At 41.5% G+C, this 26,979-nt stretch overlaps 1 protein-coding gene across 2 annotated transcripts in view; it reads right to left on the reverse strand.

Annotated features, from left to right (window-relative positions):
• The window catches only part of LOC112987802 (dynein axonemal intermediate chain 1), a 149,077-nt gene that overhangs the window by 96,581 nt on the left and 25,517 nt on the right, over positions 1-26,979 (reverse strand). For both annotated transcript variants that reach the window (XM_026107851.2, XM_026107850.2), the window contains exons 10-12: positions 21,810-21,894; positions 20,513-20,630; positions 18,351-18,394 (exon numbers count right to left, since the gene is read on the reverse strand). In XM_026107851.2, the coding sequence (XP_025963636.1) occupies positions 18,351-18,394; positions 20,513-20,630; positions 21,810-21,894 (247 nt within the window). The remainder of the gene's footprint in view (positions 1-18,350; positions 18,395-20,512; positions 20,631-21,809; positions 21,895-26,979) is intronic.

Here is a 26,979-nt window from a genome sequence, read left to right on the forward strand (position 1 = left end):
TCCTTCCAACAAACAAGAAAAAGTCTTATGTTGTAATGCAGAAGGTAGATATTACCAAATACCTTCCCAGTGAAAACAATAAGCTGATTGTGATCTTGTTTATGTGAACAGAAATTAGACATAATTCCATTATAACCAGATAAGATCGTAAGCCTAGACAGGAAATCAGAACTCAGCCCAGGACTATTTTAGATAGTGCCTGATTGTCCTGTCCTACTCAACACAGCAGGGAGTGTCACGACCACAGAAAATACCAGTAAGGTATGATAACCATCCTTACCGATAGAAAGGTTTCACTGTCTAATTATCTCAATCACATCAAGTAATTTTTAGAATTCCTACTCTGTAACTGTTTGCCCATATTGACAACAATTTTTTTCCATTTCAGCTGGAAATAACGTTCTCTCCTTTCTCTTAACTAACTCTGCAGATATGTAGAAACATGTGCTAAGTAAAAGAAAAAATGCATGATTAATAGTGAAATGCCACCCATTAAGGCTTGGAGAAAGCTAAGCATTCAAGAAATAAGAGAATAAAAATGGGAAAGGCAATAGCTTGTTAAAATGTGAATCAGCTGGTGGCCAATAGCCAACATAGAACATGGTCCCAACTGACTGTCATTTGGAAATTAATTGAGATTTTCTGTTGGTGGCACCTACCTTGAGAGTCCAGTTGAAGTCATTTATACACTGCAACAGAACTCAGAAACAGCATTACAGTCTTAGTATTCAGGCTGGGACTACCTACTGTCAGCTGTAATACCATATGCAAGAAATGATAAGAATTTGTTTCAAAGAAGAGAAGGAAATTGCAATTTTCAGAGCATACTGTGAAGTCTGGGAGGATTAGAGGCTGTCAGAGATTCTGCAGTACAAGAGGCATATAGGAAGAAGCTAAGCTCTGATGCCTTTAAAGTATGGGAGATCCCAAAGGGGCCAAGCATTTGCCTAGAAAACTTGAAAACATTTTTGCAAATCTGAAAATATAGTTCAACTTTCCTTCACAAAAATTAACTCATGCTTCTCAGTGGGAGTCCAAATTCAGAAAATTTCACTAAAAAGTCAAAAATAGTTGAGCCACAACAGCAATCTAATCATCACAGCTCAAATGAAACAGTTCAAAGGAAGTGCATGAACAGCAAGGAACATCAGACTAGCAAAGCTGGATCAGACCCATGACTTACCAGTGGTTTCCTAACTGTATTCCAGGGATCAGAGTGGAGCTGCACGCTCGCCTGACAAGCCATGTGAATTGGCAAAAGTTGCAAGCGATTAGTTCTGCGCAGCCACAAACCCATTGGGATTTCTCTCAGGTCACAGAAGTCCATTTAGTCGGGGACCACTGCCACTACCTTCGTCAGAGCACAACTGCTTAGAGAGCTGTGCAAGGCATCCTACAGACAGGAGCCACAACAGGGCTGCCAATTTTATCAGGAGTGCTGCAATAGCAGGAGGTTTTTTCTAAGCCTCAGCTTCATTATTTAAGCACAAGCTCAGCTTCCACTTTGTTTCAGAACAAAACATTCCCAGCCCTCATGGCAATAAAGGAAGGTTTTAAAACAGCAAACAAGTTCCACCCTGAAAGCACAGGAGGCAAATAAAAAGAAGTCAGGTCTTATCACTCATAAAAATGTCACGATTTTGAGAGCCTGCCTCATGATCTCCGAATGATGAAACTTGGCAATACTGTACCAACCTCTGGGAAAATTTTCCTAACTGCCACAGAAATTTTCCTTATTCTGTGAAACGTGAACTCCCAACGCTTATTAGTATTACCTTTCTAATTCTTCTTGTTCTCTCACTTTTATATATCAAATGCTTTTTTGCTGAAGACATCGTAAATTCTTACACTGCACCCAAAATGATTTAAAACACATTGTTTTTATCAAATACAGAGACATATATATTCCATCACTCCCCACCCCCTTAAATTCTGGCCCTCAGACTGCTTTAGTAATCTAAGTAATCTTGCTTTAAGGGCAGCTATTAAAAGAAACAAATATTAGTTAATATATTTGCCAAGTGACTACATAAAAACAGAGAGGAATTTGTGCTTGTAGAGGTTGGTAACATTATTTACATATATGGCCTTGCATTTAAGGGTAATTATTGCATGCAGTGTAGCAGGAGGCAAATTAACCCACAGAGAGAAGTTACACACAGGGAATTTTGCCTACTTCATGCTATGTTTTCATGTCAATAGTTTTCTGTACTATAATTTCACTCCAGGGTTTAACTGACACATACGCTGCTCATGCTGATTCATACAGCCATGCTGCATAACTCACCTTCTCTGGGTAGATTCTTCTACAGTGCCCAGTATTTTGGTATTGAAGTAACAAAGCTTAACAAATAAAGCAAGGAAAATATAAGTTAGGTCCATAAGTGGGCCCTTTTGGCCAGTGTAGCACCAACAGTTACACCACTGCTAATAATGTCTGTATAGAAAGCCTGACCACGAGCTCTGCAGACCTCACGTGTAGTGATTTATCTTTTCCCAAACTGAATTAGAGAGAAGACAGATGATTTCATCTCAGTGCACAGATAAGAAAGTATTGTCACAATATGAACTAATCTAACACAAACAAACTGATTGGAGCAGCATGTTCGAGGGCAGTAAAGCATTACAGCTGAAAGATATCAAAATTCATTTCAAGCTGGTGCATCATCTAGATCTCAGCCACACAGCAGTGTGTTGAGAATTCCTGCAACACCTTCCACATCACAGGACTGAAACAGAGATGTTTTCTACAGCAAAAAGAAAAAAAAAAGAAAAAAAGCCCCCAAACCATCCTCTTTTACCTCTAGGGAACTGCTTGCCAAATTACAGACCCCACAGAAGGACTCATCATTAAAGTGAGCTTGAAAGACTCAGCACGCAATTGAAAGGTGCAGATCACCTGATCATATCTATGCCTACAACAGTTAATGTGAAAAAAACTCATAATGGAACTCAGTACAAACAATTTATACAATCATCAAGTTTTTCAAAGCCAACTCTTAACTACAAGAGCTGTATTCTTATAGCCATGAAAGATTAATAGCTCTACCTGCTTACTAAGGATTTTAAAACTTTTGAGCTTTAATAGTACTGAGCTGATTAACCACTGTACACTATGCACTAGGCATTAAATAAAACTTATTCACTTGGTGAAGTTCCTTATCCATGTGGCTGATTTCACAACCAAAGTTGTGTCTGGGAAACAGAGGATATGGAGAAACCTCTCAGGTCACTGGGTCCAGAAATTTTCCCTGGCAGGCAACCATACCAAATCCATAGCGTACTAAACTCTCCCTTAAACTAATATTTGTGCCTGTGCTGGTCTTAAGTAGCTCTTATGCCTCCCTGGCATTTATCACTCCTGATATATTTATGGAGAGCTATGGAGGCTAAACAAACTAATACTTTTAGTCTTCTCCTGTATGGAGGCTATTCTCATTCCCCTCTGATCCCTACAACCCTTCTGTTTGCTTGTTCTAGTTTGAATTTATGTTTCCTCACACAGGTGATCCTGGAAATCGTGTTGTGCTCCAGCTGAGATATCACCATAGAACATGAATGCTGCACAACAAGACACTATTTGTACTGGAAATACTTCACCTGACTCAGCCTAGGACAGCTGCACAATAGTCCATAGCTATTAATGCAGAATAAGCAGCAATTCAAACTGGCAGAAGCCAGTATCTCAGATGAAAGGGTGGGGGGTTGCATATTTTATGCAGAGACTGAAACAAGGAGTTATGGCAAGTGTAATCCATTTAAGAGGAGAGTTCCTGCCACCATCAGAGCATACCACCAGTTTCTGCCATCTCCTATTTAAAGTCTTCTGAGATGACTGAGACCTCTGAAATCTCACTGCATGCATCATTTCTGCTCATCTCATACGATTACCATCATATAGAAGACAGATTTCCCCCATGTTTTGTTTGTCTTTAAGTTATCACTTTCTGCGCTGTTGTTCATCCCAGTAATGGTACTTTCAGACTCCATTTCTAACACTGCTCAGAAATCACACCACTTCCCAAGAAGTTTGCTATTCTCTCACTACTGATTTAAAAGTGAAGTACAATCAGGATGAGAAAATATTTGAGTGGAATGGACAATAACATCTGAGACATGTAAGTGGTGCCAATGCCTTAGAAAGGGGTAATAGCCATTCTGGGTTAGCAATGAATTAATAACCAGAGCCATGCAGGGTGCAGTACTCCAACATTAGCTTCCCCATGAGATGCAATTCCAGTCCTTCTTCTTGGGATCTCTAAAGATCTCAGTTTAGTACTGCTAAACATAAAAAAAACCCAAAAAAATCAGTTGCATTTTGTTCTGACTCCTGCCTAAGCAGTCACAATATACCCTGCTAAACTTTCTTCAAAGTCTGTCTAACCAGTTACCATATTCTCCTTCAGGTGCAATCCTACATCCTTCAGCTTAGTGGCCAGAAGCAACTATTGTATCACATTGGAATTCCCCTGAAGAAAGCGCTGTATAAATCTAGTTTATTGTCAGGGTAAAAGGATTTTAAAAAATTCCTAGCCTTTGTAAATCTACCCATGTTAAGGAACTTCCCTCCTGAAGTCCTAATGAAAAGAGTTAAATCAAGATCAAATCTTTGATACAGATTCATAGTCTTGCTACTGTTTTCTCTCAGACGATAGAACGAGAACCACTCGGATTAAGTAATCTGCTTTGGGGACCATACCAAGGTTTTAGCACTGAAAAATAATGCAAGCAGAAGAAAACCAAGTCCTTCAAAGTACAAGTTAATTTGGAAAAAATAATTAAGTAACTGGCATAAGTAAATAATTATGGCTAAGTTATGTTGGGCTGTCTTTTATCCAGATTTTACTTTGCTATTTATCTACCTAAACATTGGGTTATCTGAGGAACAGAATATGTGTCAGGGCCTAGCAAGGGCTGACTGCTCCATAAGGGATAGAAAGCTAATACCCAACCACAATAACACAGCTGGCAGGGACGGGTCCTCAGAAGCCAGGGCCCATCCCAGCATCCCCGAGCGAAGTGAGCAGGGCAGGCACAGAGATCATGGCAAGGTTCAGCCAAGAGCCCGGATCATCAAAGACATTTCTGGTGACAGGGCAGGCTGAGGCTGGGCTGCATGGTCACCCACAGACTGGGGTTGGTATCAGTGAGGCCATGGCCAGGGTCATGGTGGGGCTGGAGCCTGGCACCACTACAGCATTGCTGGGCAGTGATCAATGGCCCCGGGCCGGGCTGAAATAGGATCCTGGGCCTGGGCATGGCAGCAGAAGGCCCCAGGAGAGGTGGACAGGGACAGTAAGGCCTGATAGTGCCCTCAGAGCCCTGACCATAAGATTGCTCATTAGATTACAGTGTGCATGGTAGACTTAATTCCACGACTTTAGTCAACTTGATTCCAGACTTTTGATACTGAAAAACCAAACTACGATAATAACATAACTTTAGTATTGGTGTGGGGGCCCAAATGCAAAAAAAACCACTGTTCAGCTAATAGAATATGGATATAAGAATATCTACATTTCAGAAAATGAATATTTAAAATAGATAGGAGTATAAAACGACACTTTTAAGAGAGAGTGTATAGAGCTGTTTTGCCTGTCCTCAATATCTTTTGATTATCTTGTCCTGCCAAGTCAAGGGGTCTCTCAGTGTAGAAGGGAGGAAAGTCTTTTAGCAGGTTTTCATTATCAGACCATTGCCTTGACATCAATAACAAAACGAGCTAACACATCTCTGCTTGGTTTCTGTTGTGCAAATACTAAAAAAAGAATTCCCACAATAACTTAACTGTAGCTGTTTTCAGGGACAAAGCTAAGAAAGGGAAGGAATCAGACTGGCTTTATCAGACAGGTAAAACTCCATGGCATACAAATGTTTAGTCTCCTGAGGATCAAGATGCATTAATCAAACTGGGCTAGACACAAAGGTAAGTGGATAGAAGTTAATGGCCTGCAATGCACCGGAGACATGACAGGATGGCTGAGCAGTTCCTTTGATCCCCAGGCTGTACAAAACCTCTTAATATGTCTTTTTCCATGACACGCATAAACAGCTTTTTATTTCATGCTTAACAAAATGCTACAGCAAAAGACTACATTATGAGTTGATTTAAAATTAAATGAATCAAAAGGTTAAGGCTAGGAAAATTAGGCAAAGCTTAGAGAATTTAAATCACAAATCAGTAATTAAGTCACCAACTGGAATTAATCTTTCATGTGATTCATTCAAAGTATTATACTTAGTAGGTTATATTTACTAACAGAGTTGACGGTATAATGGGTACTGCCACTGGTACACTCCCAGAGCCTGTATGAGTAGTAAGAGATACTGGGTATTTGGAAAATAGATATAAAAGTGTTGTAATTTTCAATGTAATTATGTTTAATTGACCACAATTAATTACTTATCTCAATAAACCAAATGTATGATGGCTTAAATTTCTAACACCGATTACACTAGAGAGGTTTCCAGAGACCTCCAAATCATGGAGGAAGATACAGATATTTTGCAAGTGAACTTTAAATTCTCTAACACTAGACAGTGCAGACAGCAGCCCCAAAAAAGGCAAGACTAATTCATTAGACTCTTGAAGAACATAACCTATGAAGAACATAAGATTTTTCTACATTAATTCTTGTTTTAAATCAAACAAACATAGCTGCCAAAAAGCAGAAATCACAGACAAATATCATATCTTTAAAATTTACATATTTTAAAATTTCCAGAAGTTGGGAGTTTACCACACTCCAAAGTTAACTGTTCTCAATTACCCAACAGCTATTAAAAAGCCCCACTTCATTTGGTCTGAATTCATGCAGCTCCAGCTTTTCTCGGATCTCATTACAGCATTTTTCTGGCAGATTAAAGATCCCCCTGTTACATGATCTGTCTTCCTGATGTAGGGAGTTAGTAGACCACGATCCAACTACCTAATAAGCTTCCCATTGACAAGCTAACAGACTGAGTTATTTGAATTTGTTTCTAAGGTCAGTCCTCCAATTCTAAGATTCTTTTCTCCAGTTTATGACCCTACTCCTCAGCACGTCAAAACCAGAAGTGAGCACACCATTCCAGGGTGATCACTCCAACACACTAAATACCAAGGTAAAAGAGCCTCTCAGTTCCTTTCCAAAATTCCCCTTTATATAGAGCCAAGGATCTCAGAGGCTTTTCTTAACTGCAGTATAGCCTTGGGGTTTCACCACAGCAGAATCAAATAGTTGGGGTTGGAATGGACCTCTGAAGATCATCTGGTCCAACCCCCAGGCTCAAGCAGGTAAACTACAGCAGGTTGCCCAGGACCATGCCTAATCCAGTTTCCAAGGTGAGTCTCCAAGGATGGAGACTTCACAACTGCTCTTGGCAACCTGTCCCAGTGCTCAACCACCCTCGAAGATAAAAAGTGTTCCCTTACGTTCAGATGAAATTTTCTGTGTTTCAGTTTGTGCCCATTGCCTCTTGTCTTGCCACTGGGCACCACAGAGAAGAGTCTGGCTCCATCTTCTTTACCCCTCCCATCAGATATTTATAAACATTGGCAAGATTCCCCTGAGCCTTTCCTGGCTAAACAGATCCAGATCTTCACAGCGTCTCCTCATATGACAGATGCTTCTGTCCCTTATCATCTTTGTGGCTTTTGCTGGACTTGCTCCAGTAGGTCCACATCTTTCTTGTATGGGAGATCCCAGAATTGGACATAATACTCCAGATGTGACCTCACCAGGGCTGAGTAGAAGGGAAGGATCACCTCCCTTGACCTGCTGGCAACACTCTTGCTAATGTAGCCCAGGATACCATTTGCCTTCTTTGCCATCAGGGCACTTTGCTGGTTCATGGTCAAAGGACTCCTATGTCCTTTTCTGCAAAGCTGCTCTCCAGACACTGGGCCTCCAGTTTGTATTGGTGCAGGGGGTTATTCCTCCCCAGGTGCAGGACTTTGCACTTCCCTTTGTTTCTCTAGTCTGTCTAGGTCCTCCTGAATGGCAGCACAACCATGTGGTCTACCCGCCACTCCTCTCCATTCTGTATTGTCTACAAACTTGCTGAGGCTGCACTCTGCCTCATTGTCCAGATCATTAATGAAGACGTTAAACACTACTGGGCTCCGTATCCACCCCTGGGGTACCCAACTACTGACTGGCCTCCAGCTGAGCTTTGTGCCACTGATCACAACCCTCTGAGTCTGGCAGTTCAGCCAGTTCTCAGTCCTACTCGCTGTCCACTTATCTAGCCCATACTTCATCAGCTTGTCTATGAGAACATTATGGGAGACATAGAGTGTCAAAAGCCTTACTACAGTCAAGATAAACAACATCTATTGCACTACCACCAAGCCAGTCATCTCATCGTAGAAGGCTATCAGGTTGGTTAAACATGATTTCCCCGTCATAAATTCATGCTGACTACTCCCAATCACTTTCTTGTCCTCTGCGTGTCTGGAAATGATATCCCCTGCAGTTTTCAAGCTTTTTTGAAAATAACTGCTCCTCAAGATAAGGCTCCATCATGAATGTATAGCTTGAATTTCTTTCCTTAGAAGTATGAGCATATGTTTGGACGCTGTAATATCTAGTGATTTCTTCTACTCAGCTACCAAAGGGATTTAAATCGCTCTGTCTTTGATTTGATTGTTCCATTTCTTACCACTTCGCAGATTATTTATCTCATCAAAACATTTTATCGGTAATGAATTTCCATTTACTTCTTCCTCATGGATGAAAACATAGACTGGCATTAGGTCTAGTTTTTAACGACTTTTGATATGTTTGCCCTAGGGGCATCTTATCCCTGGGTTTGATTTCCTGCCTTTTTTTCCCCAATAGCCTCTTTTAATTAATACAAGGTAGTCAAGAAATACTCCTTACAGCTATTAAAAAGTCACATAGTACACACAGTATTTAAAAATTAATATAGAGCAGGCCCATGTCGTCCAGGGTTTTCTTTTTGATTCTGGGGACATTGAGCATCCATAAAAATGTTCTTGAACTATTCACAAATAAGAGTCACATTTTCCCTTTTAATTTTTTCTCTTTGCTTATTTGGCTGATGCATGTTTTCTGCATTGTAATAGGAACCCTCTTAGAGTAGCAGCTTGGTGTATTACTTAGAGGGGCTTCAGTCTGCCTGCTATAGCAAATATAATCAAGTAAAATCACTGGCAACTAAGCAACCATTAAGTTTTAATTCTGTGACTGTTTCATTTTTCTTTCTCAAGATAAATTCTAATATAACACTAACTGTTAAATAACTACCATTAATAACTGGCATCATCAGTATTGGCAAACAGTGACAGTCCTACAATTTATATACAAACGCCCCAAAATGTCAATAAACAATACATTCACAGCTAAAAAGAAATATTCAGCCATCATACTGGCACAACACAGTTCTCAATATTGTTACCAAAAACTCAGAGTGATTCTCTTGGGCCTGTTAACATTCAAGACATATTTAATTTTAACAGCATCAAATCAATGCTAGGCACAAGCCTCTGAACTGACACGTTTTCCCAAAGCTGGGATCTGTTATGTTGTTTTCGTGCTTTACACAAATATATGCCAAATAGGAAATTAAATCTAGACTACAACATGAATCTCCCTTTGAGGTGTGTACATGTGACTGTGGGCCACATGAATCTCTATTAGTTTTTTGTGGTATTGTGCTTAGAAAAATGCAGTAGCATTACTGTGAGGTCTTAAAAGGCCACAGCTCCTTGATGGATCCCCCACGTGACTGGGGAGCTGCCAGTCCCTTGCTGTAGTGCAGTCCCCTCAACTGAACCACATGTGCACACAGCCTTATACAAGACAAGGAATTTCATTTAACCGATCTAAAATGCTTTTTCTCTCTCTGACAAGGTCTTCAATCTCATATTCTCAATACAAAAATAAACTCATGCAGCTTGGGAAAAGGGAACTCAGCTCCCAGTAGCGTTCTTTGTCCATTCTGGGAACATGATTTAAATAGTTATACATCTCCAAAGCCACCTGGAAGAGACTCCATGAGCTGATTCAGAGATCTGAATTTCTCAGCCAGCACTCAGTCCTCTTACTGCTTTTACTTTCTAAAGCTCTTCAGTCACTCATCAGAAGCTAGAAAATTTAAGAGCAGGTTGTTATGTAAATCCAGTCCAGACAGCATCTTCCACATGCCACATCACAGCCTTTAAATTTACCACTACAGAGAAGAAAACTATCCACAGACAAACACCCGGTACAGTTTCTAACACTGCTTCTCCTTTATCCTGCAGGCTGCATCTTGAAATCAGAGTTTTCACAGACTTGTAGGGTTCTCCATCTCAAACACACACTTCTCTCCTTGTCGTGAAGATTCCCTGTCAGCTATAGGGCTTTTTCTCTCAACTGTGCCAGGAATTACACTGCATGCAATCTTGATTAAGTCTGACTAAGGCTACTTCTCCGACCCATATTTTAAATAAAAGTCCTATCTAGCACAGGAATGGACTACTGACTTTTGAAAATCCTTTTCAGTTCTATTTTCTATGACTTTCTAATGTATCTGTGAATTTGAGAGAGCTGGACTTCATGTCTCATTGATATTCACATAATTTGACCAAGATCTTGCAGAAAACTTCAAAGAGTTATCTACATTTCAAGATCAGATAAAACATTATAGCTTCTAACAAGTAGTAAACGTGAATTAATATCCATCCTCCTTATCTGCGTGTGGTGAGATTCCTTCAGCGTGAGGATCCCAGGCCTCCTGCTGAATTATCTTCCCACTTGCTTAGGTCACAAGACCTATACAGAGGCTAAATGTCTTGTCAAAGCTGCAGTCCTTTTTGTCAGGATGACTGATGAAATAACTCTGCTGACAGAACATATCTGTGTATTCTCTAGGCTTTCAGTTGCATACATCATAATATTTGATTTAAAAGCTTTTATGACATGGAATTAACAGAGCACATACTAGATGGATTAAAAACTGGCTTATTGCCAGACCCTAAAGTCAAGCTGTAAACAGAGAGAGAAATGAAAAGGGCTGGTTTCTAGTGCAGATTCCCAGGCAACAGTTTAGTCCAACGTGGCGCAATATTTTTATTTTGATCTACATAATGATATAAAATGTTTGCTGATAGAGCCTGAAGATGACACAACAGTGGGTGGCACAGAAAGTATAATGAAGACAGCTGCTCTTACAGCATGCTCTGAACCTCTTGGTTAAACGGGCACCAACACATCCAATTTCCATTCTCTATTTGAGAACGAGGAATGAAGGTTACATTGAAGATGGAAGGCTAAACTCAAAGTTGTGTTCCAGTTACTGTGGCTAACCCAATTATCATGAACGGTCGGTACAAAGTGGCTTGGTATAGAAGTGAGAGGACCATCAGACATGCAACTATGTCTCTACATGAAGCACACATAAGACAGCAACTAGATTGGTGTGTCTGGTTATGGTGTCTGCACTCAAGAAGAATGTGGATGTGTTGGAGAGAGGTCAGAGAAAGCCCATTGAAATGACATGGCAGGTGGAAAACAAACCTTCTTGAGCATGGCTTAATGAGTTCAGCCTAAAGAAGAGAAGAATGAAAGATGTCTTCATCGATGCATATGGGCACTCACCCAGGGAGAAAGGACTTGCTGAAAGGGCTTTTTGAGTTTGCTGACAAGAGAATAATGAGTTTAAATGACTGAAAATTTAAGTTAGATAAATCCAATCTTGAAATGACATACCATTTACCATCAGGAAGACCAATTCAAAGTTGAAACAGCAAAGTTGAATAGGCGGGGCAGGGGAAGGGGGCTGAAGGACTCACCATCAGATTGAGTTTTGACAGAGAAACTGAGTATCATTCTAAAAGGTATGCTTTGACCCAGCTTTTAAGAAAAGTCCTCCAGTCAATATGTGGTGGGATGGAATCCAGCCCTGCTGCCCTTCACTTTCTTCCTTGACCCCAAGGAGAACATTGTCCTCCCCATGTTCAGAAGGCTTGCCTTAAGAGAGTTATCATCAGAGCTTATGCTTTAATGCTTCACTTGCTCATCTATCAGCATCAGGAAAGAATCTTTTCCTGATGCCTAACCTGGCTCTTGGATTTGTGGGTTTTGCACACTTGTCTTAACCAACAAAGACCGCCCATGGCTGCAGTCCTCCACTTTGCAGGGCAGGGCACGATTATGCAGTGATACCAAGAGCCCTTTCTGATGCCTGGCCCAAATGTTTTGCTTTCATGCTCAGGATCCTACACTGTGTTAGAGAGAATCTGCCCTAACTCAGATTACCAAAGACTTTAAGGTTTCAGTGTCTTTCTACAGCATGAAGCATGAACCACCCTCTGAAACCATCAGGATAAAGGGTGCCTAACGAATTTCCTTCCCTTGGAAGAACCTGGGTACAGGGTACCTCAGCCTCTCCTATTCCTCACTTGTGCTACTCAAATTTATATTTGGCTATTTCCAGGAAACTAAGTATTTGGCCTAACAAAAGTCTTTCGGCTTGCAACAGTCTGTGTACAAGCTGAAATGGTTTGTAATATGGAGCTGATCTTAATTTTTATGCAATCTTTGGAGTGAAGAGTGTATTGGGAATTCTCTGCTAATTATTTTTTCTACTCTTTGCTTCCTAGATGGAGTAACCAGGCTTCTTGCACAAAAAGAGAGCAAGAAAAGGCATGCCTCCAGACATACTCCCGCAGTCCCTGCAAGGTGACTCTTTCCCTTCTGGAGTGAGCAAGTTTTGTTGACAGTCATTTTCTTTATTCTAAACTCCAATTTAAAGGCCTGATTCCTCAAATAGTCATTGCCAGTCGTGGTGTGTAGTGATGAACCCTCCCTTCAGTTGTCTGTTCAGGATCAGATCCTTCCAGAGAAACTGTCTGCAAGGGAAGAGAAGCAACTTCCTTGACCATGCCAATTTGATTTCACATTCATCTTGCTATCTTTTCTTCATGACCCCTCCCAGAGAGAAAGTTTCTCTGTGTTACTGAGGAGCCACCTCCTTGAGGAGCTGTACTTCATCCTTTAGTGCTAAGTGCTCATGGAGCACTGAGGATGAAGAGATTCAGTTGACTTGAAGAGTGACAGATATGCTGTGGGATGAGACTCCAGCAGAGTGAGCAAAACCTTTGAAACACAGAAGTGAAGAGGAAGCTGAGGTACATTGTTGTGAAAGCCGCCTGGCTCATTTGCTCCTTTCCCTGTTCCCTCTGAAGCACCCTGAGTATGTCCCATTGGGAAGTATCCTTTCTGTAATGCCCTTCTGTCAGCCTCAATCAGTGGAGGGCAATAAATGAAAGAATGTTCATGAATGTCCATGTTCATTTGGGCAGTGTATTTGAGAAATAGGAAAAAAACAAGACTGTCCAGCAGGCACTCCCAGGTTCCCTGTGCTTTGTTGCCATGGTGCCCTAGATCAGTGTTCAAGCATGACTCCTCAGCACCTGGGATTGTCGAGGCATGTCCTATCAAATACCAGCTCATCTCTGTCAAAGGTCTGGCCCAGATTTTACCCCAATTTAGTTCAGTCACAGAGGGATAACAACTCCTACTTTGGATGCAGTCACACCAGTAGAAAAGGGCCCTGTACCAGCATAGTTCATCCTCCTGATTTTACAAGAAAACTAGGTCACTATAGATGTGTTTAGGAGGACTAGTTCCAACCACAGTTAGACCCCAGTAACCAGAGCCACTTCAGATCCAGTAAAACTGGGAATAGATACCTTTTTCAAATACCTCATATTTCCAGTGCTCTGGGTGTGAGTCTGTACTCCTTACCCATCCTTGTGATGGGCAAGTTATATCTGCACAGTGCAAAGAAACAATAGAAGAAAATGCAGATACTGCTTTTCCCTACTCAGCTCTTGTGCTGGCAGATGGAGTTTCACACAAAAAGCCCTCTCTGAATGCTGTCACCAGCACACTTACTTCTGGAACATGAATGAAGGTGACTGCTAAGCCCTGTGTTTGTATTAGTGATGTTCTTGTCAGCAAGGCAGAATACAAGCCCAACATCCATCAGAGCTTCTCTGAGCCCTACAATGCAGGCCGCCAATGTAGCCATAAAGCCAGCAATCTCATTTGTGGAAAAAAAATCCAGAAAGACAGCTCCTCCTGATGGGAATAAAAAATAATTCTAGCCAAAAAGCAAAGACACTGAATTGCAAATTACGATGACAATACTTCCCTGTTCAGAGGAGACACTTAGGCCAGCAAAGTGCCATCAGCATCAGCAACACGGTACTTATCCAAACAGATCATTCGTGAGAACTCCAGAAGTGCAGGGGAGAGGCTAGAGCTTCTTTGTTCAGAGCTCCCCACACTGGAGTGAAATGGACCCACAGTAAACAGGGACCTTTTGTTTCAAAAGCTATACTTTGGGCAGGAGGACAAATGTGTTACTTGTATCCTTGTAGCGCTGCTGAATCCATGTTGCACAAAAACTGCTGATGTAGTTATGGCCACCGCATGCGGACTCCAAAGATCTGGGCTCTGCTCCTGGCTCTACCCCAGCCCCTACCTGTCTCCAGGACTATTCACTCTGGCCTGGATTCATCTTTCCTCACTTCAGCCATCCAAGAGATAGGCATCTGGTCTAGGTGCTCTGTCTAAGCTCACTCTCTGGGGAGGGACCACGACTTCCAGGTGGCTATTTAGCTCCTTTTTTTGGACATCACCCTTAGAACAAGGCAGACAGCCTCTGGATGTGCTGATCTCTCACAACTGACTAAAGGGGAAGCCTAGGGCAGAGACTCAGCTCCTAACTGTTAACTGGCTAGGTGAGATGAACTCTACCCTCTGTGTCTGCTATAAAACTGGGATAAGTAGTCATCTGAATATCTTGCACACTTAGATGACAAGCCACTGACTTAGGATCCACCTCTCTCTACATCTGCGTTGCATTTGGCACAATGGACCCTGGCATAAGTAATGTATACAACAAATAACTCTGCACAACCCAAAAAGCACAGATATCAGGGCTTTGCTTAGTGTAATGAGTCAGAGCAATTGTCCGAATAGGCTAAGTGGGGAGGTCATCATTCTTAAGCTTGTATCTCTCCTTATGTCCCTGGAGGTCATCATTCTTGAGCTTGTATCTCTCCTTATGTCCCTGGGTAGCAGGGCAGTGAAAAGGCTCTGCCTAATTCCTACACTCCTCTGAGCACAGGAACTGTGAGCACAATAAGATTTTGCTCTGCTGTACAAGGCGAGGAGTATCCTGAGCGTTCCTCTCTATGCTTTCCTTCACAAAAGCTGATCCTCATCTGCCCTTTAGAATAGCTGCTGCCTGCCGAATTAAAAAGATTGTCAGGCCGATTTAGGTTTCTTGGCAAACTAAAAGGAACATTTCCAGGGCTCATATGGAGTGAACTTTAAGAGAAAAATGTCATTTTAAGATAAAAATGTAATGTTGCAATATTGCAAGCAGAATACAATCCTCACAATTGTAAATGAAGGCAACCCATCTGTTCTATTGTCAGAGTAGAGAGAAATACATAAGAACAGCTATTCTGGGCCACACTGAAGGCCCCTATAACCCACTGTACTCTCTCCGAGAGTACTGAGCAGCAACTGCTTAAAGAAAGAGCATAAGAATCAGGGCAAATATAGGTCTATCCCCATGTACGTTCTCAGAGCTCCAGGAACTTGCAGTTATGAACTTAGTGAATCAGATGATTTGCCCTTTCCAATGGTCATCAGCAAACCGGCCTGCCATGAATTTGTCTAATCCCTTTTGAATTCATGTATACCTTTGTCCTCCAGGGCATGGGGGACAGGCACAAAAGTTCCACAATGTCATTATGTATCACATTATTGTATTTTAAATTTTGCCTTGATCCTGTTGTTCAACAATTTCATAAAGTCTCCCTCATTCTGGTGTTACAGAAAATGGTGAATATTTGACCCCTTTTCACTTTCTCCACACTGTTCAGGATTCTACAGACCCATATCACATCCCCTCTTCCTTGTCTATTTTAAGAGTCCTAGTCTGTTTATTCTCTCTGATATAGAAGTTGTTATATATATTTCTGCTCATCCTTTTTGCCCTTTTCTGGATCTTTTCCAATTCTTCCATAGCCTAATATATTCTCCTTCAGAGTTCACAACTAGAACTGTACACAGTAATCAAGATATCAGTTTATCATAGAACTTGCTTTGTTTTCTGTTTTGTTTTCTATTGTTGCTTCTATTGTTGTTTCATATGTTGTTTTCCATTTTGTTTCTATTGTATCCAGAAGTTCTGTCTACTTTTTCTTTCATAGTAATTCCCATCAATATTTGTTCTGCCTTTTTGACTATTGCTGAGCACTGCAGAGTGTTTGAAAAGAAAAACCCAGAGTGACTTCAAGATCACTTTCCTGAATAATAACAACTTCCTTGGAGGCCAGTGCTGACTTCTTTTATCCCACATGTGTTACATTTCTCAACAAAGAATTTCATTAGCCATTCTATTACAGCTGGGGTCCTTCAGCATCCTTTCAAAAAAAAAAAAAAAAAAAACTGTCCTCCTAAAGCAAACATCAAACTACTTCCCTTGTTAGTTCAGAATATTCACAACAGATTCTAACTTTTTCAGGCCAAATAACACTGGCAAAAAGGTTCAGCTGTAATTTTCAAGTACACATAGAGCAATTGAAGTGGCTGGTGGGCAAAGATGTTCCTATTGGTAGGGACCCTTCTTCGGCTTCCCCACTCTCTGTCCTCCACAAAGAATTCATGCAGTCATGATATCTGGGGTAAACATTTCAGTGACTAATACTGCTATCTGCCATTCTCAAATACTGTTACCTGTAGCAACATGACTGATTTCCATTTCAGTTTCTACCTATCTCAAGCTAGACAGAAAATCATTACTGCTTTACTCTAGAGTCATCTTTTATTTAAATAAATAAATAACAGTGAAGGAAGAAGGACAACTATCCTGGTAGAGAGGGCGGGGAGACTGACTGGGTCAACACACCTGGTTCCTTTTGCAGATATAATGAGTACCATTCTGCAATCTAGTTTGAGGTTTTGGTGGTTCTTCTGTATTTCCTTTTGCTAACAACACCCATCTCAAGTAAAGGTGAGGTTTCAGGGTCAACACTCCCTATATGAGAATGCCAGAAACATGACTCTACTCATACTACCAACAGTGGAGAAAAGCAGAGGTCTTAGTGAGTTCCAGAGGCATTTCCTGAGAAATTTATGGAGTAGTCTGCTGACACGAAAAAGTGAAAAGTGAAAGCTACCTTGGTGAGGAAACCCTAGGAAACCTTGATGGAATCCTGTCTCCAATCAGGACTCTTTCCTATAGGAATTTCCCTGGGAGGCGGTGATCCTAGGGGGAAGCTACCAGAATGCTGTCCCTGGACTAAAAAGCTATTCACTACACTCAGCACTTCAGTTACAGCTGGAACGTAGAAGAGAGTGGGGAATGCAAGAGATCATGTTTATGTGCAGAGACCTTATTATCTTATCTAGACAGGAGTAAAGGGGCAGAAGCGAAGGCAAGAATTCAGAATACAGCAGTCAGTTTGTCTGTAAGCAACAAGAGTTACCACGCATGAGGAAAGCAAGGTTGTTGATACAGATCCCAGGTTTAGGAGAGTTACATTCAGGGAAGGCAGTAGAAGATGACATTAGATGGCAATGGTATTGTTCTAAGGCACTACTCCATGTCTGATCACCACTGCCCATGGCCTTTTCAAAAATACCATTCCCTTGCTGTGCTTGCAACACCTGCTGCAGGGAAGCCACACAGGGGAACTGACTGGATATGTTGTAAAAAAAAACAAACAAACCAAAAAACGAAGAGAAACTCAGCAGTTAGGTGTAACGTACAAAACAAAACAGCAACAAAATGATAAGAAAATATCAGTTTGTTGGAATTCTTTTCCATATTCTGAATGTGAGAGCAGTAATACTAGATACACATTAATATGGAGAAACACAGGAACCTCTGAAGCAGATGTTCATAGCTGCTCATAATTATTCTATGTCCAGTCCTAGATACTACAGCAGGGGAGGAGTCTTTTCACAACATTTAGGCCTGATGTGCCCTATTGGAAAGTTTATCCTCTGATAATGCCAATGGAAATGCCAATCAGAGCCTAGGAGGAAAGATAAAAAGGACTGAGTGGTGCTTCTAGAAGCCAGTCTTCGACCAAAGGAAAACTCAGCACTGCCATAAGCCAAAAGCCCTGGCTAACACTGCCTATGCCTTTCTGGATGTTTATGTCATGTAAAGGCCCAGTCCCTATCTTGAGTTAAATTTCAATCAATTGCTACAAAATCACTTGAGATCACCTATGAGATGCAATGCATGCCCACAGTATTATATGATTTAATCTCAATGTACCACCTTAGTATTTTAAATCTCTCAATAATACTTTCATATTTGTTACTTACAAGAGCCATATCCCACTGCAAAAAGGTCCTTGTACTTCGGATTCCTGTAACAAGAGAATTAATATAAGATTGCATTTATTATCAACTACGTAGCTCAACAGAAATGCATAGTACTTCACACATTAACATCAGAGTCCATTCTCATAGGACTGCGTACAGTCTAAGGGCTTGACCCTGTGAACATATGCACGAGTAAAGTTTCTGTGAATAATTTTTCTGGACTCGAGACTCATAAAATAAATAGAACATCAGAAAACCACAGCAGTACAAGAAAAGGATAAAAAGGGCACAGGCTGAGATAGGATGTCAATCTCCAGCACTGTTTGCTTGTACATTTCATAATCACTGAAAAGTTACTTTTAAAGATGAGTCTTCAAGGAAGGGGAAAAGGCAGAGATGTGTCAGCTTCCATCACTCAAGGCAAGAATAAAGGAGCTTCTAAACCACAACAGAATAATATCCAGCATACTCACTTTCCCCAACCTGTCAGTAAGTAATGATGGATGTTCAAGAGACAGCTATCAACTCAATAGTTCATGACCACTACCACAAACCAGGAAGGGAAATTCTCTTCTGACTCAGTTGGTGACCAGTATATTTGCTGAAGTATAATGACTATGAGCATTTAGCCATCTATGATGCCTTCTACAGTCCTTTATTGAAAGACAACTACCCTCTTTACTACTCCTGCTATGTTTGGACAGTTACTGTAGGGTTTCCATGGGACAAAGGTCAATACTGTTGCTGCCCTTGAGCTCACACAACATGCACTGGATAAAAATTCTCTGACATACATGTATGCCAAACCTACCTAATGAATGTTTTCTCCAACTTTCTATTCTGAATTGATAAAGTAAAAACACTTCTCTTTACTTTCTCCTTTTTCACTTGTGCTAATACCGAGGAATCCTAATGTCCTTTCTCTGTCCATTAGGAGCACTGTCACTAATAACAACGTGTGAAAGAAAGTAAATTCGGAAACCTTATTGCATAACTCAATTTGGGATTACTTTTCCAAGTCCAGGGCCATCTTTCTGTTATTTCCTGGAGATAGGAACAACAGTAGCACAAAGTACCTACAGAAGATGTCTTTTCTCCCAATTTTATATCTCATTTTAGTATTATTTTGTCATTCTCACACAACTGCATCCTCCTTTCTTAAAGTATAATTACTGCAATGGCTTCAATGGACGTGAGACTTCAGTCATGTTCTGCCTCACCTCACACCTTATTTGGCAAGACACTGAGTCGCAAACAAGTGAGAGGAGGCCTGGCTGCAGGGGAGCAGAAGGCAGGAGACAACTAAATCAATCTCATGCTCAGTGCATGAACCAGGCCAGTTCTGGAGAGGATCAAGCCTGTTAAAAAGTAAAAGGACTCATTCATGGTGCTAAGAATTTTTTCATGGTAATAACTAATGCCTCAGAAAGAGAGAGTTCATTTGAAAGTATTAGTGATAGTTTCTGGACTGGCCAGGAACAAAGATACAAAGGCAGACTGTAGAGCAAATGGCTACTACACTGAACTGTGTAAGATCACAATACACAATTACTACTGCTGTCTGCACAAATACCTTCATAAGGCCATGAGTGAACAGGTTACCCTTCTTGGAGCAGCACTTTAAATGTGTCACAGTCATGCACAAAGGTCTTGGCTGGTATCAGTGTCTCAGCATCTTATAGCCTATGGTGATACCTGATTGGCATATGCAATGTTTGCATTTCCCTTTCTGTTGCTTTACTTTTTCTCCTGTGATGGTACATGTCAAAAATGCAATCACTGTCCTTTCTCCTGCCCTAGGCTGTGCAGGATTGATTCCTACTGAATATTCTCCTAAGGTATGACATGTCTCTCCCAGCTTGCTCAAGAAGGGACTCTTATTTGCTCTGCTAACTGCACTTGCTTTGCTCTAACACTGGGCACAGAGCCTGCTTTGTCTTCACCTTTTGCTGAAAGGTGCATGCCTGGCACCATTCAGTCTCACAGAAGGTGCTTTCCACCCAGCAGCACCTGGCATGCTTAGGTGCTGCCAAAAGTAGCTGGCTGTAATTATTTAAAACAGTGTTCCCAGAGAAACAAGTGCTGCCTTGCAAGGTGGTATGACATTTAATTCCATTCCTCTGCAAACCAGCTGAGAGCGAGTTTGCAATAAAAAGACTTACCAGGAGATGGCAGTAACTGCAAGTCTCTTGGTTTTGTCATACTGGAACTTCCAGAGAGGGAGGAGGGTTCCCTGCTGGTCTCTATATTCATCGGAGGCATCCTCAAAATATTTAAAATCTAAAAACAAAAATCAAAGAATAAGTTCTGGTGAATAAATCTGAAACAAAATAGCACAGTGCACTGCCAGGGAAGCTTTAGAAAGGGCTCTGTTATACTTGACAGTTTCTCCACAGCTCAACTGTTTATATAATGACTGCTTCAATCCTGAAGTCTTAATCTCAAAACAGCACCTAAGCCCTGTAAATGCACTTTACCAAGCACCAAGTCATTGCACCAAAAAGCTTATGGTCCAAAAGCAAACACAGGTTAAAAAAGAAAGCAGAAGTCCAGAGTGAGGAGTAACCTGTCCAAGGCTAGCGGGGCTGTGGGAGAGCTAAGACTATTAGCCAGGTCTCCCAAACCACAGTCCAGAGGCCAGAGGATGGGACACTGAATCAAAAGATCTCATTCTTCTGGGGACACCTGGAATAACCCGACTATTAGTTTCTCTTGGTGCATGTCACCAAGGCACAGATTGCTGTATAAACATCAAAGGATGAGGGATCCTTATCTGGAAGAATGACAAAGCCATGGACACAGAAAAGCAGAGTAGAGAAAACGTTCTGGTCAGGTGAGTAGACATGGCAACCTGTGTCGTTGTACTCTGAGTACACAGACCAGCATGAGCACACACTGGACACGGCCTTTGGGAGGGAGCTGAACAAAGGTAGCAGCACCCTTGCAAAATGGCATAGACACAAGAGTGTCCCCAGGGCTGGGAGCTGTATGCCGGCCAGGGGGCTGCTCTACGCTGGCTGCGTGGAACATGCCCTGGGGGGCTATGCTGAGCAGGTACCTATCAGCTGGCCCTGCTGGCCCCAGCCTGCTGGCAGCAGGGCTGATGTGACATGCCTATTAAATGACTGGGGTCTGCTCTTCTGTTTGCCTTGCGTAAGCCAGCGAATTGCTAGCCCTGCTCATTTTAGCTCCGCTTTCCAACTGTTCAGCAGAGGCAGGACATTGGAGATGCCAACATGCTGTAAGGTTATAAACCAGTAGCTTGCATAAGGGCACGAGCTGTGCCCTAATCTTCCACTGCTAACCTGTGCCTGGGCATAATTTGCTGAAATCCTTGGCCTGCTTCCTTTACTATGAGCCAGCTTCCCCAAAGGAGCTGTTGTGACCCCTGCCACAGCTGTGGCCACTCATCTGCAGGAGTACTGGCTTGAGTGCAAACGTCTCCCAGCAGAGCCATACCTTGTGCAATGTCATCAAATGTGTTCTGATTCACCATCCGCTCCATTATTTTGGCAGCCTTTGAGACCTTGGTTATATCATCACTCTGTTGAAAAGAAAAACAAGGAAAAGAAAATGTATATCCCACATATTTACAAGTCCTTCAGGCCTTGTCTGACTGAAAAACTCTTGAGTACTTTGATCTTTACTTGAATAGAGGTTAACCTGAAGCTCCTCACACCAGCACCTAATGGTAAGGGCTCTTGTATTAAGGCAATTGCTTTATTTTAAGTTTAGCAAGCTACCATCCTTCAGCTGAACTTCAGTAACTTCAGAATTTGCTCCTGATTTAGCATGATTGCAAGGCGTTTGTCTAAACCTCAGTGAAAACTGAGTCTGTCTTCCTTAGCCCATCACATCTACCTGATGGTGGAATGAGCTAAAAGGACACACATGATCCCTCCCCCATCTCACTTGGTAATAGTTCATCAGCTTTGGTGACACAAACATATTTGATCATGTATCAGCATTCTCTGGTGTCTGTCTGAAGAGCTTTAGGGTCTCATGTGTTAAGTAAAGATCAATGGATTTAGGAGTTCTTCAGTTAATCACTGGTAATTCCAACTTGATGCACACATGCAGATCAATAAGATCATACAATATATAATAAGCTGGCATAGCCAGCAAGCAGAATAAGAGGTCTGGGTGCCAACAACTGGAGGGACCAGGATCTGGGAGACAGCCACTGGATAGACCAAGTGTCCGGGCCAGCTACTGGAGGGATGTCTCTGCATATGTGACACTAGAGAACTTCTATCCCGACCAGCTGAACAGAAGGAACGGCATGCAGTTGTTTATGCTGTTTGTGGTTATGTGAGTGCTGTTTGTGCTTACATGGGTTCTGGTAAAGGCACTGCTTTCTGTCTGCGTTGATCTGTATCACTGGATATGTTACTGTTGTGTGCATGTGTATACCTGCGTGTTTGGAGTACATGCTCAGCTTTGCTAGTTAAGAACATTACCCTTTCTGGAGCAGTCCAAGCTCTGTGGCTCTGACCTGTTTAAAAGCTCCCAAACTGTGCTGGGCCATGAGGATGATGCCAGCTCAGCTCTGCACAGCGATGTGAGAATGCCAAGTGCATGCACAGTGCGCCGATAGCGTGCTCCAAGGACCTCAGTCCCCACCTACTACTGCTGCACCAAAGCCTCATCAGTGTCTCAAAGCCTTCCATCTTCAAACCACCTCTAGGGCCTGATGGCTGCCAGCACGAGATGCTTTCCTCCTGAAAAGAAACTTGAGGACACTGAAAAGAAATGTTATCCTTGGCAGGGTCCAGAGAGTGTCCAGAATGTGGAAAGAAACTATGAAATGACCTAACGAAGAATATGACTCTAGATCACATGTATCCCAGCCCTAATGGGGCTCTGCACAGACTCAAAGGAGACAAACAGCCCTACTTCAAAGAGCATGAAACCCAAGGAACTACATAAAAAGGACAAGACATAGAAGAAAAAAACCTCAAGTCTATGACCTACAACACCTTTTATAAATCGATAATTTGCCTGCATCTTCAATACTGCATGCAGTTTTGTTTCCCCATCTCAGAAAGAATAAAGCAGAACTTGGAAAAGTTCAGAGAAGGGCAAAAAGGATGATCCAAAGTCTGGAACAGTTTCTGTACCAAGAAGAACTGAGTAGGCTGAGACTTGCCAGTATGAAGAAGAGATGGCTTGGAAAGATATGAGAAAGGTCTATGAAATCCTAAATTGTCCACAGAGGATGGACAGGGACTGACTGGTCACTGTCTCTTCCAATACAGAAAGCAGAGGCATTAAGTGGAGTCAGTGGAGGTCACATTCAAAACAAACAAAAGGAGGTGACTCTTAAAGAAGAATGACAGATCGGTGGAACTTCTTCCAAAGGGTGTTGCAGACACAAGAATTACAGAGTTTCAAGGGAGACAGAACAAGTACTTCCATCCATGAGCCAAACCACATCGGGCTTGGAAAATCACTGAAAATAGTTGAAGGCTGGAAGAATATTTGGCCAGGGGGTGGGAGGATATGATATACACTTGCTGTGTTCTTACCCTTCCCTACACTTTCACCTGTGGTCACTGCTAGAGACAGACTACTGGGTTTGAGCTTTGATCTGACTACTGGGTTTGAGCTTTGATCTGAACCAGCATGGCCATTCCCATGTTCTTCAGGTTTTCCCTAGGTTTCTGGGAGGAACTCTTGAGAACCACGCAGAGAATTTGCTATCATATTCAGAATTTAAGAAGCACAGGGAGAAAGGTTTTCAAATTTTAATCCAGTTTGCTTTTCTTCAAAATGTTCCTTAGACATTAGGACTTTATTAAGGGAAATGAAAGAGGGAGAGAAAGAGGATATTTGAAACATCCCAAGTAGAAATCAATACTCTCGATTTTGGGATTTCACTCTTTTGACTTTTAGGCTGCCGTTATTGCTTCTGCCATGATAGGACCTGTCATCCTCTAAAACACTTCCTAAAAAAACAATTCACCTGTGCTGACACTTGTCCAGCAATATTGGCATCACAACTATAAAAATGTCATTGGCTGCTACCAGCATATTACTCTGAGTAAGTTTAATTGACACAGGTTAAATGTTGGAAAGGTTACAATACAATTCAAAAAAAGAGAAGAGCAATAAATACTTTTCTTTCCAACATGGTAAAAGTCATAGTTACAAGGTAAAGTTACAAGATGTCCCAGAGTCCTACTGGTTCATCAGGTGTGTCAGTTAGCCAAGCTGCCTTCCATTCACCTACTATTTACCACTTTGTAGGCAAAAATTTCTCCTCCCTTTAACATGCATGTACTACTGGAAGGAGCTGTGGAAGAATGGCAGTGCTGTCCCCTGCAGTCATGAGCAGTTGTAGCTCTCATATGTCCAAGGAAACATGCACTCCAAATACTTTGAATTTTCAACCAGAGACATCATTCTGGAGTGTAGATCAGAAGACAAGGCTTACTTCATTGTGTTCTCAAAGATGAATGCTATAGCCTGCATCATCTATAATAGTGTTTCTTTCTTTTTTTTTCTTTTTGGTCAGTGGGAAACAGTCTAACCTTAAAAAAAACGCTGTAAATACAGGAACAATATATTATTCAATGGACTTTTTGCTGCAATGCAGGAAACTGTCCAGATAAATTGAAAGAGCTTTAAGTCAGCTTTCTTATTAGCTAGCTGGGCTGCTAGCAATGCAGCCATGAATAACTACATTTTTGGCATTAAACTAGATCAGAGTAAGTTATTTTCTCATTGGATCATGTGCTATTTCGGGTTTGATTTATTTTGTGTTTTACTGAAATAAATCTCAGTGGAAGTGATAGGCCTAATGTATCTTTTTTAAGATCTGTTTGAAACTGATTTTTTCTTTGTAGGCCAACTCTGGGCTAGCTAGCCAAACGTAATGAGAGCTCATCAGCTAACAATTTTTTCATTTATTTCTGTGCATAAGTTATTTTTAGAACAGCAATAATGTTAATGGAATCACATGTTAATATGGATAATGGGCTACTTTGAAAATAAATGTCTTGGTCTTGCTCTACTATTCATTAACACTAATTGCTTCACATTTGCTTCTCAGCAGCTGGACAGTTGCAATGTGTAACTCCAACAGACTGGAGCATGAAACAACGCTTCTGCTGATGTATAACTGCACATCCAGAAGACAAATCCATCCTAAAACCAATGCAATAACTGCTTGTACCTCTGGCAAAAAGCATACTGTTACTAGAAGTCCCCACTTTCAAAGAAAAAAGCGTGGTATAACTGTGTTGTCATCTGCCAACACCTTCATACACTGCAAACATTCACTGTAAATCCCAAATAATGTCCCCCAAGTTGAATCCTGTCAAGCAGTTGTTCATTTTCACTATTTGCTCTTAATAGTGATACTCTGTAGACAGCAGAATGAAGACAAGGGAATTACTAACAACTCATCCACTCCCCAAGATGAACTTCCAGCTGAACAGTTATGTGAAGATTAATTGCATTTAGATTTCAGCTGTTATTTCAAAAATAACTGGTGGTCATCCAGAAGCTTCCAAATGATAATTATGACCTTGTGGGCTGGGTTATCTCAGTGGCCATATCTCAAGAGTTAACTGTACTGCTATAGTGGGATGCACAAGTCAGGCAGGACCTGAGATCGCCACCAATCACATGATTCAGGAATGAGCATTCGTGTGTTAAATCTAAGTTTTGTTTGGACTTTGAAAGAAATCGTTCAACCAGCTCTGCTTCAGACGAGTTGAGAGAAGACGCTACTTCTGGCACACCACTGTGAAAGAGTACATTCAAAAGAGGCTGGAAGAAACTTCTAGGGTGACATTGGGTTACTGGTTCCAGATCCTCCCTAACACAGGCAGACAAGGCACATTTTCTCTCCTACACAGCCTCCCTGAACTCCCTCCCGGGACTTAGGAGATTTTGTCCCTGCCCCAGTACAGTAAGTTCCAGATTTAACATATTCTTAAATACTTCATATCTATTTGTACTTCTGTCACCCTGTCCTCAGCCTTAATAATTCTTGTCCCTCTCTGGAATCTCAGATTCCCTGGTATCTCAGATTCCCTCTCCACCTCTGCACTACCAGTAAAATAAACCAAGCGTTTTTAGTCACTTCCTGCATTCAAGCTTTCCATTCTTTTCCATATCTGTCAAGGTTTGTAATCTATGTCCTTTGAAAAGGGGTGACCAAAATTATACTTCCTTACACTATTCTAAATGAGTTCTCCCAGTGCCTTGCATAAGAGAAATACATTTCTCCGCCATCCCTCACAGAACATTTTCTACCTTGCCTTTTTCACAGCCATGTCACAACTCACCGATACAGTCCTGTTTCTTGCTGTCACTTCAAACAGTAAGCCCTCACCTCATCAAAGGCTTTTTAATCAATCCCAAAATGCACAGACTTCCTCTCCAGTAGTCCCTTCCCATCTGTACTAATAACCACCTTTCCCATTTATGTAATCATTTCCCAAAAGATATTATAGCAATAGCATTACAGAACTTCAGATGGATTAGCTTTACTATACTTCCCTTATCAAGGAAAACCACAACTGTTCTCTTATCAGACAGATGAGATGATTCGGACAGAGCCCACCTTTGGTAAACTCATGTGCTATTTTATTCCATTTCAGATTTAATCCCAAGTCTC

Source organism: Dromaius novaehollandiae, chromosome W, assembly GCF_036370855.1.
Source record: "Dromaius novaehollandiae isolate bDroNov1 chromosome W, bDroNov1.hap1, whole genome shotgun sequence".
Lineage (NCBI taxonomy): Eukaryota > Metazoa > Chordata > Aves > Casuariiformes > Dromaiidae > Dromaius > Dromaius novaehollandiae.